General features: G+C 42.3%; 1 protein-coding gene across 4 annotated transcripts in view; it reads left to right on the forward strand.

Annotated features, from left to right (window-relative positions):
- The window catches only part of PPARG (peroxisome proliferator activated receptor gamma), a 74631-nt gene that overhangs the window by 26331 nt on the left and 35501 nt on the right, over positions 1–12799 (forward strand). For 3 of the 4 annotated variants that reach the window (XM_075574950.1, XM_075574952.1, XM_075574949.1), the window contains exons 2-4: positions 767–1010; positions 2214–2383; positions 5758–5896. In XM_075574950.1, the coding sequence (XP_075431065.1) occupies positions 776–1010; positions 2214–2383; positions 5758–5896 (544 nt within the window). In that variant the 5' untranslated portion in view covers positions 767–775. Of the gene's footprint in view, positions 1–766; positions 1011–2213; positions 2384–5757; positions 5897–12799 lie in introns of those variants that run through there. The other variant, XM_075574951.1, reaches the window with a different exon arrangement.

A 12799-nucleotide genomic window follows, 5' to 3' on the forward strand; every position in this document is an offset into this window, starting at 1 on the left:
AGTGATAAGTGGGTTTTCTGGGTGCTATGCACAAAGCAGTGATAAGTGCTTTTAAGTGAGATACATGCCTTTATAGCGTGATACTGCCTGTTGTGAGATTCACAAAGCAGTGATAACACTGCAGTATCGTGCTATAATGGCATTTTTTTCCACTTAAAAAAACTTAGCACTGCTTTGTGAATCTCATAGCAGACAGTATCACGCTATAATGGCTTTTTATCTCACTTAAAAGCACTTATCACTGCTTAGTGCATAACCCCCAAAGTATTAAAATGTTACAGGTAGAAAGGGGGAAATGTGTCTAACTGACTTTGTAAATATCCTGCAGCACGAGATCATAAGACGATATCATCCTGTAACTTGGAGATTGGTTCTTGTATTTGATATTTACCGGTATATGATGGAGGCAAATCTGTTCACAAAAGATCATGTTCAGAGACTTTTACTGATCCATTAGCCATAGAGATAAATGGTGCCACGAGATTTGTGAAGCAGTCTTGTGACATAAGGCATTTTCTGGCGCTGGAAGACACCATTCAAGTCAATGGGCTGTAAGGCGTCTTCCAGCGCCAGAAAATGCCTTCTGGCAGAGGGCTGCTCAGTACATGTGGGCCTAAGTCCCTTTAAATGACTCCTTTATCATCTAATTATTTCTAAAACAACCATTTTTGGTACATGGATCCCTGAAACGTTCAGATTCCATTGGAAGACGGCGCGTTTCCTGCGGCACTGGTGACTATTAACACATCTGTTATTTGTTTTTCAGAAAACAACAATGGTTGACACTGAGATTCCGTTTTGGTCCATGAATTTCGGAGTCAGCTCGGCTGACCTGTCCGGCCTGGATGACCACTCCCATTCCTTTGACATTAAGCCATTTAGCACCGTAGATTTTTCTACCATTTCTACACCACATTATGAAGACAATCCTGAAGAGAACACATTCTTTCCCAGAAATGACCAGACAGCCACTGATTATAAGTATGATCTGAAGCTACAAGAATGCCAAAGTATGCTGTCTCCTTTCAAGTTCCAGGTCCATCTTGTGTAATGTCTGGCATAGAGAGACGGTTTAACTGGTTAGCTTCATTGCTGCTATGGCGTGCACCGTATTTAAGTTTTATATCCTTAATATGACATGTCTGCTCAGCTTGTGAGGGTGAATTTGTACAGAGTCTCACAGAGATGCTCCCACCCTTTCCTCTCATCCTCTGTTGCTGGTAGAAATTAATTAAATTATCCAACATTAATATGAGTAGCGCTGAGCAGAGACCAAGTTGACCAATGTACCAGTATTTCTTTTTTATCACCATTAAATTTGCAAGCGATCCTGCTGTGATATCTCAGAATAGGGTATTTCTGCATTTCCAACGGATATACACATATTCATAGTATCCATCAGCAGAGATTCTCCGTGAGAGCTCAAGGTAACACTATTTCAGATTCTCCTCTCTTACGCCAGCTTAGCTGGACATCTTCACATCCATGGATATCCTATAAAGGAAAGTGTGCAGATATGTTTAAATCAGGCTTTCAGCTGTTGTGGCAGCTATTGGAGCAATGTATAAAGCTCCCAAGATGTTTGTCTATGCTACAGGTTTAGCTGACTTGTGTCAATATAAAAATCCAATGGAAACTACTCATTAGATTACAGCAGATCTCTCACCCGAAGAGAGTTACGCTGGCCATGTATCTGCCGGGTATGTTTGATGCAGTTAGAATGGGACAGAATGCTGTCTCCAGACACAGAGTTTAACGCACCCCAATATCATGTGCACAGTGACTATTATCACCCCTAACTCTTCCTATTGCTCCATATTACCAGTGTCAAAATCCTGATGCACTGAAAAACATTATTAAAATCCCCTTGCAAATCTGCTGTTATTAAATTCCATTACTAATACAGCAGGAGAGGATATCATATAAAGCAGAATATAATGTACAGTACATAAACAAACTACATTACATTGACAAATAAATACATGCTTAACTAATCATATGGGGATTTTTAACATACAAAAGTAATATTTTTCCATTCTGATTAATTCTATAGTAAACTTGTTACTGTGTAATAGACGTTTGTTTTTTTTAATAATTTACCTAAAGTTAATGACTTACAATACTGAAGATCTGTTTGAATGCGGAAGCAGCTGTACAGTACTGTTTGTTTTAAACATTAAAAGTATAGTCTTTTTCGTGTTTTTTTCTAATAGATACAATAAAGTTAGAGCCTCCGTCACCGCCTTACTTGCCAGACAAAAGTCAGGCGTACAGTAAATCTCAGGATGAAACGTCCAATTCGCTGATTGCCATAGAATGCAGAGTCTGCGGAGACAAGGCGTCTGGATTCCATTATGGCGTTCATGCATGTGAGGGGTGCAAGGTACTGTAAATACACAGAAGTACAGTATGAATGCAAATAGTGGGAGGTAGTATAAAGGATTTGGGTTGTAACACAGACATTAATACACAGAATACAAATATTAAGAAGAGTATAGAATAAATGGGTGGATTTCCCAGGGTCAGTAGTTTCCCTGTATACTGTTCCGTACAGCCACACCCTGCTCAGGTAAAAAGGGGCACCTTTAGTTTTCATAAATTGTTATATATTTCTCACTCAATCCCCATGGAAATCTGTGATATTCTAGGTCTGCTCTGCAGATTAACACTATATAGAAGCGCAATATGGACAATCAACTGGTAACTAAATGTCAGTATATTATGCCAGCAGGTAGCAGATACGCTGCGGGAGGTTCGTGTTCATTTAACGAGAAATAGGAGTTTTTCCTTCGTATCTCGTAAATGTGTTAAACTGCTGTAATCTGGTCTAACCCTAACTCTAACACTGAGATTACTATAAAGTGTGTGATCAAAATGTCCTTCTGCTCAAACGCCCAAAGACGAGAACGCCGCTGTCTGATTGTATAACCGATAACGCGCTGATCCCGCTGATCCCGCTGATCCCGCTGATCCGACTGCTCCCGCTGATCCCGCTGATCCGACTGCTCCCGCTGCTCCCGCTGATCCCACTGCTCCCGCTGATCCCACTGATCCCGCTGATCCCGCTGATCCTGCTGATCCCGCTGATCCGACTGCTCCCGCTGCTCCCGCTGATCCCACTGCTCCCGCTGCTCCCACTGATCCCGCTGATCCCACTGCTCCCGCTGATCCCACTGATCCCACTGATCCCGCTGATCCCACTGCTCCCGCTGATCCCGCTGATCCCGCTGATCCTGCTGCTCCCACTGCTCCCGCTGATCCCGCTGATCTCGCTGATCCCACTGCTCCCGCTGCTCTCGCTGATCCCACTGCTCCCGCTGATCCCGCTGCTCCCACTGCTCCCGCTGACCCCGCTGATCCCACTGATCCCGCTGATCCCGCTGATCCCGCTGCTCCCGCTGCTCCCGCTGATCCCGCTGCTCCCACTGCTCCCGCTGACCCAGCTGATCCCGCTGCTCCCACTGCTCCCGCTGATCCCGTTGCTCCCGCTGCTCCCGCTGCTCCCGCTGATCCCGCTGATCCCACTGACCCGACTGCTCCCGCTGATCCCGCTGATCCCACTGCTCCCGCTGATCCCGCTGCTCCCGCTGATCCTGCTGCTCCCACTGCTCCCGCTGATCCCGCTGATCTCGCTGATCCCGCTGCTCTCGCTGATCCCACTGCTCCCGCTGTTCCCGCTGCTCCCACTGCTCCTGCTGACCCCGCTGATCCCGCTGATCCCGCTGCTCCCGCTGCTCCCGCTGATCCCGCTGATCCCACTGCTCCCGCTGCTCCCGCTGACACCGCTGCTCCCGCTGACCCCGCTGCTCACACTCCTGAACGAGTGTTTTACGAATTCGTTTTTTTCAGTCCTCCTAACGAACATTAATTATCAGGAAACATGGTATATAAGTAAGCTCTGTGGACCATAATCCTTGCTCTGTCTCACCCACATTATAACGCGCTTATCTTCTTCACTAAACAGCACGTTGTAACTATGCACCTGATGAGGTCATCACGCCGTCACCAATTTCAAAGAATATTTATTAAATTATCAAATAATTCTTAAATGTAATAATGTGCTGACAGACCTAAAATTGCTCCAATTTTCATGGAGATTTTGTGATTTTTCTGCAAGATATGATGAAAAATAAAAGGGGTCCCGATTATTTCTGAACACGGCAATAATAACACAAATGAAAGGAAACTTGTAGATTAAACCTATGAGGTTCTGAAAGCTTTGTATATTATAATTTCATAAATTAAGAACCTTAACGTCATTACTCTAAAATATAAAATAGTCTACAAGGAATGTACGTTTCTCACAGACTAGTCCAGCTGCTACACATTTTAACTACATTACGGGTAACCACTGTAAGTGAAAATTAAATTACTAGTGAACATTAAATAACTAGTTTTAGGCAAACTTACAAAAGATGTCAGCATACAAACATTTTTGAAAAGTCATACATTTGAAGAAAAAAAACCTAGGAAATTCTAATAAAAGGATTAATAAACAGCATTGTAAATCGTGGGGAAATCATATACAGGCATACCCCGCTTTAAGGACACTCACTTTAAGTACACCCGCGAGTAAGTACATGTCGCCCAATAGGCAAACGGCAGTTCACGCATGTGCCTGTCAGCACGTCCTGAACAGCAATACCGGCTCCCTACCTGTACCGAAGCTGTGCGCAAGCGGGGAGACTATAGAGCCTGTTACACATGCGTTATTTACATCAATTATGCATGTATATGACGATTGCAGTACAGTACATGCATCAATAAGTGGGAAAAAGGTAGTGCTTCACTTTAAGTACATTTTCGCTTTACATACATGCTCCGGTCCCATTGCGTACGTTAATGCGGGGTATGCCTGTATCTACTTTCGTTCGCTGTTTGTTTCCCATTTCACTGGTTACTTTTCTTCTTGAATCAAAGCTGTGTACATAGAAGGGCAATTGGAAAGTTTGTAAATACATTTATAACTCTGTAACTATGTACAGACAAAGAGCAGCAATATGTGGTTCAGTACGACAGAGTAACGTACATAGAGATCTGTCATTTTACTGCAATTTCAACGTAAAGACGGAGCTATTAATATAGTCCTTTCCTCCAGTGAGATTTCTTACTTGTAACAGTATGTGTTAGTCTGTTAATATGTGTGTAGTTTTACCTACATGGGACGGTTCTTTAGAATACCCGCTTCCTAATTAAAGCATGATGATAATAAATAGTCTAGTACTAATGCCTCTCTCTGCCTTGGAAGCGTGAATTGAATCCCAGGGCAAACTCTGCTGTGACCGACTTTAACTCCCTCTTCTCCACGTACCAACAGTTAGATGTGCTTTACTGGGCAGGTAGTACTGTATACACTGCAATGCTATGAAGGAAAATATATGATTATTACCATAAACGAAGATAAATAATATTATTACAATAAACACAGGAAATAACTGCCCATTTATAAGAATCCTACAACAGATATAAACCAGCATATAAAAACTTGACATTGCTTTTTCTCTTGAGAATTTCAGATTTATTGTTTAATAGGTCTCTTCTTTAAATGTTCTCCAGTACACGTGAAGAAGAAACCGCTGAGGTTTTGAAAGCTCTGTGCATTCATTTCATCTATGAAGATTCTGAATTTTGGTTCCAAAACTACAGTGAATCTACAATTCTCCATGACAAATACTGTATGGTTAATAGAACTTTGAACTACAATAAATGTCATTAAACCAACAAGATAGTTCTTCAAATATGTCATCTCTCTTGCAGGGATTCTTCAGAAGAACAATCAGATTAAAGCTAATTTATGAGAGGTGTGATCTTAACTGTCGGATTCACAAGAAGAGCAGAAACAAATGTCAGTATTGCAGGTTCCAAAAGTGCCTGTCCGTTGGGATGTCTCATAATGGTGAGTATCCATACCCATTACAGGTTGTACTTACTGTATGCTTATCTGCATGTATTTAGGAACTATGTATTAGGATGAACCCCACTATATACACCATGCATTAGGTAAACCTGTATCTGGTGTGTAGCGTGTGCATGAAATGAAGGCCCAGCTTTAATAAGCTCTGTTAAATGAGGGCCTAAAATAGGAATGTGCATTATTTTCCACGATTTTACTAACATAATTATATGCAAAAGTTACAGCCATCCTTGTAATGTATTAACCCTATAGTAGACTAAGTGGCCAGCTACTTATGGGTAAATCACTGGCATTTAATGGGTTATTGACCACTTTATATATGTTGACATTTATATTTTGATTATGTTTGTATGGCACATTTTATTGGACAATGGCCTACCGTCCTTCTTGGCAGCTTTGGCTACTTACCTGGGGTTTGTACAGGTGTGTTGGGGCGGGGGTAGTGGTGTTTGGTTTCCTGGGAATGGTGGTTAGGCTCAGCCGGTGGCAGGAAGGTAGGGGTTAAACCCTTGTTTAGCAACGAATGTCGTGCTAGCCCCTTTGGTATACAAGGGGATGTGCGTAGTCTAGTGTTAGCTATATCTTATAAACCCGTTAGAGCCCTTTGTGGCCCGTTGGTCATTGGTTGCCCATGACTAGCTGGCCACTTGGACTTCTTCTAGGTATTCTATTTCTCATTACTAGAATCCTAACGTTATTTCCCAGTGTTCACCTTAACTGCGCTTAGTGAATAGGCGCCTGTATGCCTATGCTTTTGACTAATTTGCATATCATGTTGATTAAGGTCCGTTGTAAATAACACTATGCTTTTTACAGGAGTAAGTTTGGGTGCACGTTACGTGAATACTGCATTACTATTAAACGTAACCTCGCGTCACATTAACTAGCAGAGCTTCCTGACACTGGGGGTAAGGCTCCGGGTATAGTGGGCGCTCACACTACGGACATGGCCTAAGGCTTTGCTCATTTATGTCCAACACATTTTATTGAAGTTTCATTAAATATATGAATGTATGTGGCTTATTAATGTAGCAGTATTAGTAATAAGAAAAGGAGGAGACCAACAAATGAATTAACCTGCAAGTTATGTGTACATTAAGTAACGCCTCTCTAAGTCCTCCTCTTGTTATTTTCATGTATTAAATAGCATATTGATGGCGATGGGCGCTATGAGATGCATTTCCTATAAATTACGTGGCGTTTAAACGTAATTTAACAGACTTACTTTGTCTCTTTATTGTTATTGTCATAAGGTTATTTATTTTTCAGAAAATCCAAAGGTCAAAGTGTAATGTTAGTGTGTGGTGCAGAGTGCTCCTGTATTCCTATTTACACGCCCGTGTTGTTAGTGTGTGGTGCAGAGTACTCCTGAATTCCTATTTACACGCCCGCGATGTTAGTGTGTGGTGCAGGGTACTCCTGTATTCCTATTTACATACCCGTGATGTTAGTGTGTGGTGCAGGGTGCTCCTGTATTCCTATTTACACGCCCGCGATGTTAGTGTGTGGTGCAGAGTACTCCTGTATTCCTATTTACACGCCCGTGTTGTTAGTGTGTGGTGCAGAGTACTCCTGTATTCCTATTTACACGCCCGCGATGTTAGTGTGTGGTGCAGAGTACTCCTGAAATCCTATTTACACACCCGCGATGTTAGTGTGTGGTGCAGAGTGCTCCTGTATTCCTATTTACACGCCCGTGTTGTTAGTGTGTGGTGCAGAGTACTCCTGTATTCCTATTTACACGCCCGCGATGTTAGTGTGTGGTGCAGAGTGCTCCTGTATTCCTATTTACACGCCCGCGATGTTAGTGTGTGGTGCAGGGTGCTCCTGTATTCCTATTTACACGCCCGCGATGTTAGTGTGTGGTGCAGAGTACTCCTGAAATCCTATTTACACGCCCGCGATGTTAGTGTGTGGTGCAGGGTACTCCTGTATTCCTATTTACACGCCCGCGATGTTAGTGTGTGGTGCAGAGTGCTCCTGTATTCCTATTTACACGCCCGTGATGTTAGTGTGTGGTGCAGAGTGCTCCTGTATTCCTATTTACACGCCCGCGATGTTAGTGTGTGGTGCAGAGTACTCCTGTATTCCTATTTACACGCCCGCGATGTTAGTGGGTGGTGCAGGGTGCTCCTGTATTCCTATTTACACGCCCGCGATGTTAGTGTGTGGTGCAGAGTACTCCTGTATTAATATTTACACGCCCGTGTTGTTAGTGTGTGGTGCAGAGTACTCCTGTATTCCTATTTACACGCCCGCGATGTTAGTGTGTGGTGCAGAGTGCTCCTGTATTCCTATTTACACGCCCGCGATGTTAGTGTGTGGTGCAGAGTACTCCTGTATTCCTATTTACACGCCCGCGATGTTAGTGTGTGGTGCAGGGTACTCCTGTATTCCTATTTACACGCCCGCGATGTTAGTGTGTGGTGCAGGGTGCTCCTGTATTCCTATTTACACGCCCGCGATGTTAGTGTGTGGTGCAGAGTGCTCCTGTATTCCTATTTACACGCCCGCGATGTTAGTGTGTGGTGCAGGGTGCTCCTGTATTCCTATTTACACGCCCGCGATGTTAGTGTGTGGTGCAGGGTGCTCCTGTATTCCTATTTACACGCTCGCGATGTTAGTGTGTGGTGCAAGGTACTCCTGTATTCCTATTTACATGCCCGTGATGTTAGTGTGCGGTACAGGGTACTCCTGTATTCCTATTTACACGCCCGCGATGTTAGTGTGTGGTGCAGCGTACTCCTGTATTCCTATTTACACGCCCGCGATGTTAGTGTGTGGTGCAGCGTACTCCTGTATTCCTATTTACACGCCCGCGATGTTAGTGTGTGGTGCAGGGTGCTCCTGTATTCCTATTTACACGCCCGCGATGTTAGTGTGTGGTGCAGAGTACTCCTGTATTCCTATTTACACGCCCGCGATGTTAGTGTGTGCTGCAGAGTACTCCTGTATTCCTATTTACACGCCCGCGATGTTAGTGTGTGGTGCAGAGTACTCCTGTATTCCTATTTACACACCCGCGATGTTAGTGTGTGGTGCAGAGTACTCCTGTATTCCTATTTACACGCCCGCGATGTTAGTGTGTGGTGCAGGGTACTCCTGTATTCCTATTTACACGCCCGCGATGTTAGTGTGTGGTGCAGAGTACTCCTGTATTCCTATTTACACGCCCGCGATGTTAGTGTGTGGTGCAGAGTACTCCTGTATTCCTATTTACACACCCGCGATGTTAGTGTGTGGTGCAGAGTACTCCTGTATTCCTATTTACACACCCGTGTTGTTAGTGTGTGGTGCAGAGTACTCCTGTATTCCTATTTACACGCCCGCGATGTTAGTGTGTGGTGCAGGGTGCTTCTGTATTCCTATTTACACACCCGCGATGTTAGTGTGTGGTGCAGAGTACTCCTGTATTCCTATTTACACGCCCGTGATGTTAGTGTGTGGTGCAGAGTACTCCTGTATTCCTATTTACACGCCCGTGATGTTAGTGTGTGGTGCAGAGTACTCCTGTATTCCTATTTACACACCCGCGATGTTAGTGTGTGGTGCAGAGTACTCCTGTATTCCTATTTACACGCCCGCGATGTTGGTGTGTGGTGCAGGGTGCTCCTGTATTCCTATTTACACGCCCGCGATGTTAGTGTGTGGTGCAGAGTGCTCCTGTATTCCTATTTACACGCCCGCGATGTTAGTGTGTGGTGCAGAGTACTCCTGTATTCCTATTTACACACCCGCGATGTTAGTGTGTGGTGCAGGGTGCTCCTGTATTCCTATTTACACGCCCGCGATGTTAGTGTGTGGTGCAGAGTACTCCTGTATTCCTATTTACACGCCCGCGATGTTAGTGTGTGGTGCAGAGTACTCCTGAATTCCTATTTACACGCCCGCGATGTTAGTGTGTGGTGCAGAGTACTCCTGTATTCCTATTTACACGCCCGCGATGTTAGTGTGTGGTGCAGAGTGCTCCTGTATTCCTATTTACACGCCCGCGATGTTAGTGTGTGGTGCAAAGTACTCCTGTATTCCTATTTACACGCCCGCGTACCATTACTTTGATTTATTGACACACATAAAGATTTTGTAAAGGAAAGTGAATTATTTCAGAAAGAATCTCTCCCTTTGTTTTCATAGCGTAACTCTTTCTAAAATGCAATTTGAAAGCATTGTCCCAATGTTTAATAATTGAAGATTTTTGTGTTAATCAAACACAAGGCTGCTGTGTTTTTAAGCCACCGTGACGACTGTTAAATGCTAGTAAATTCATCTCTGTCTTGACCTTCACTTGACATTGCAATAAAATATACAGTAACTTTAAAAAATGATCAGAGTTCTGTTATGAAACAAGAACTGTATAAAACAAAACCATTTTAAAGACAAATATTTCTCAATAATACAAATAAACATAAGAACGTTATAGGGAAATATGTGTTTGGAATGGAAAGGGGAAACTAAAATATATTTTGTAGCATTTTTAATGCCTTTAAATGCATAATGCAGGAGTATTTACTTGTTTTCCCAGCCCGCAAAACAAAAATGAAAAATGTTTTAGATTATTTTATTAATGGTAAAGTAGAATTAGCAAATACTTTATTTATTAATAATTGAAATAAAAAAATTGGGATTTGGGATTTTCCATAATGTGAAAGCTGATCACGCTAAGTTCAACAAAGTAACATTTTTCCAGCAGAATTACGAGAAAAACATCATTCCTGCATAAGGTACGCATGCTGCAGGAAAGGGCCCGTGGGCTGACTGCTGCGGCCATTGTTAAGATTCTGGGGTTATCATATTTCAGCTGATGCAACAAACTGCATGCACAGTATCAGCTCGTCCCAGCTCGATGTGAACATCTTGTGTGACTATAAAAAAACAGGCATTCCGATGTACAGTAACCATGTTTTTTTCTTATGATATGAAGCAGTCAATTATTTAACACTTGAATGTACATTTTGGAGTGGGAATATTCTGATAATCGCTTCAATTAGTACAGCCACTTTAGGGAATATTCTCATTTTGCTTTCACTTATTGAAAATCCTCCTTGGGGTTCACAACACATGCGTAGGAAACAGCCTTTCACATTGATAAAATATTAGCTATCGTCTATCTACAGATATAGCAGGCAGTATTACAGGAGGGAACGTGTGCATTGGGGAGGAATACCGTGAAAAATAATGTGTGCATTAAATATTGAGACAGAGAATATATATGTGTAGGAGGACATGTGCAGAGGTACACAATGGAGACTGTTGTAAGGTGAAATTATAACAAGGCTTTATTGTACCTGTCGCTTAAAACACAGCAAAAAATCAACATAAGCGAAATAGTGAGCCAAACAAAGAAAACCTATCTCTGCTTTGGAGACTATCTACACATGTAGCTCAGCCCTCTCTGACTGGGGTGGTTAGCTAGGCTCTTTACCAGCCCCAAATCATGGAGACGTTTATCAATACACAGACCTAGATAATAGTCTTATACGAAAAAGTCTTATCTGTTAGCTGGGCTGCTGTAGGGGAAGCTTCTCTGCTCTCTTGGAACCGCACCCTTGTGTGCACAGGAAATGTGAGGCTCCAAGTTTAGAATCTTGTCCCCTTTGTCTTGTGGTCAGCTTGTCGCTCAAGACATCTGTTTTTCCTTGGTTCAGCCCAGTTGTGGACTAAGGAATCTCTGCTCTGTCTCCAAAGTTCAGCTCAGGTGTGAGCTAAGGAGTCTCACTTCCTGTCTCAAAAGACAGGCTTTTCTAAGCCATCTAATCAGGCAGGTGGTGTTAGTTAATTGCCTACCAGCAGTTAACCACCACACTGCTGGATTAGAGGCACATTTGTGAACAGGAATAAGTCCCCTGTTACAATATGCAACATGCTTTTTCATATGTGCGTGTGCGTGTGTGCATGTGCGCGTGCTGTCCTATTTCACTAGAGTCCAAGGATATGCAAAGTATATTTTACTGACTCCTATTAGCATATATCCCAGGTCTGCTCAGTGTCACCACAGGTGTTTCTCTGTGAATTGTTTCGAGGTGGGTTTCATGGGGTTTATATAGAGAACTTAAGACTCTAGTAAAATAGAAGTCTCTTCCCACTCTCTCCCCCCTGTGTGTCGCAATGCGTATGTCGCGCTACAATGCGTCAGCTGGAGCAATTATGTTTACTATATCTGTATGTCACAACATGAAATGAAGGTGACATTTACTCACGTGTATGTATTTGTACATGTGATCCAAGTGCAGAGTATGTTCCTCTTTACTACAAAATATGCCACGGCTAAACATGTTAACTCTAAGCACATAAGCACATAAGCACATAGCCCCTGCCATGTCCGCTGATCCTATGTAAATACTAAGCAAAGAAATGGCAAATGGATTATTTCTGATGCTAGAAAATAGCAGCTTGAGATATAGATAGATAGATAGATAGATAGATAGATAGATAGATAAATAGATAGATAGATAGATAAATAGATAGATAGATAGATAGATAGATAGATAGATAGATAGATAGATAGATAGATAGATAGATAGATAGATAGATAGATAGATAGATAAATAGATAGATAGATAGATAGATAGATAAATAGATAGATAGATAGATAGATAGATAGATAGATAGATAGATAGATAGATAGATAGATAGATAGATAGATAGATAAATAGATAGATAGATAGATAGATAGATAGATAGATAGATAGATAAATAGATAGATAGATAGATAGATAGATAGATAGATAGATAGATAGATAGATAGATAGATAGATAGATAGATAGATAGATAGATAGATAGATAGATAGATAGATAGATAGATTAACGATACCTGTTTCAGAACTGAGTGCGGTCTCCTGATTTCATGGAATCTACACGGTATCGTTACCTTATAATTATTTATG

This window comes from Ascaphus truei, chromosome 17, assembly GCF_040206685.1.
Source record: "Ascaphus truei isolate aAscTru1 chromosome 17, aAscTru1.hap1, whole genome shotgun sequence".
Taxonomy (NCBI): domain Eukaryota; kingdom Metazoa; phylum Chordata; class Amphibia; order Anura; family Ascaphidae; genus Ascaphus; species Ascaphus truei.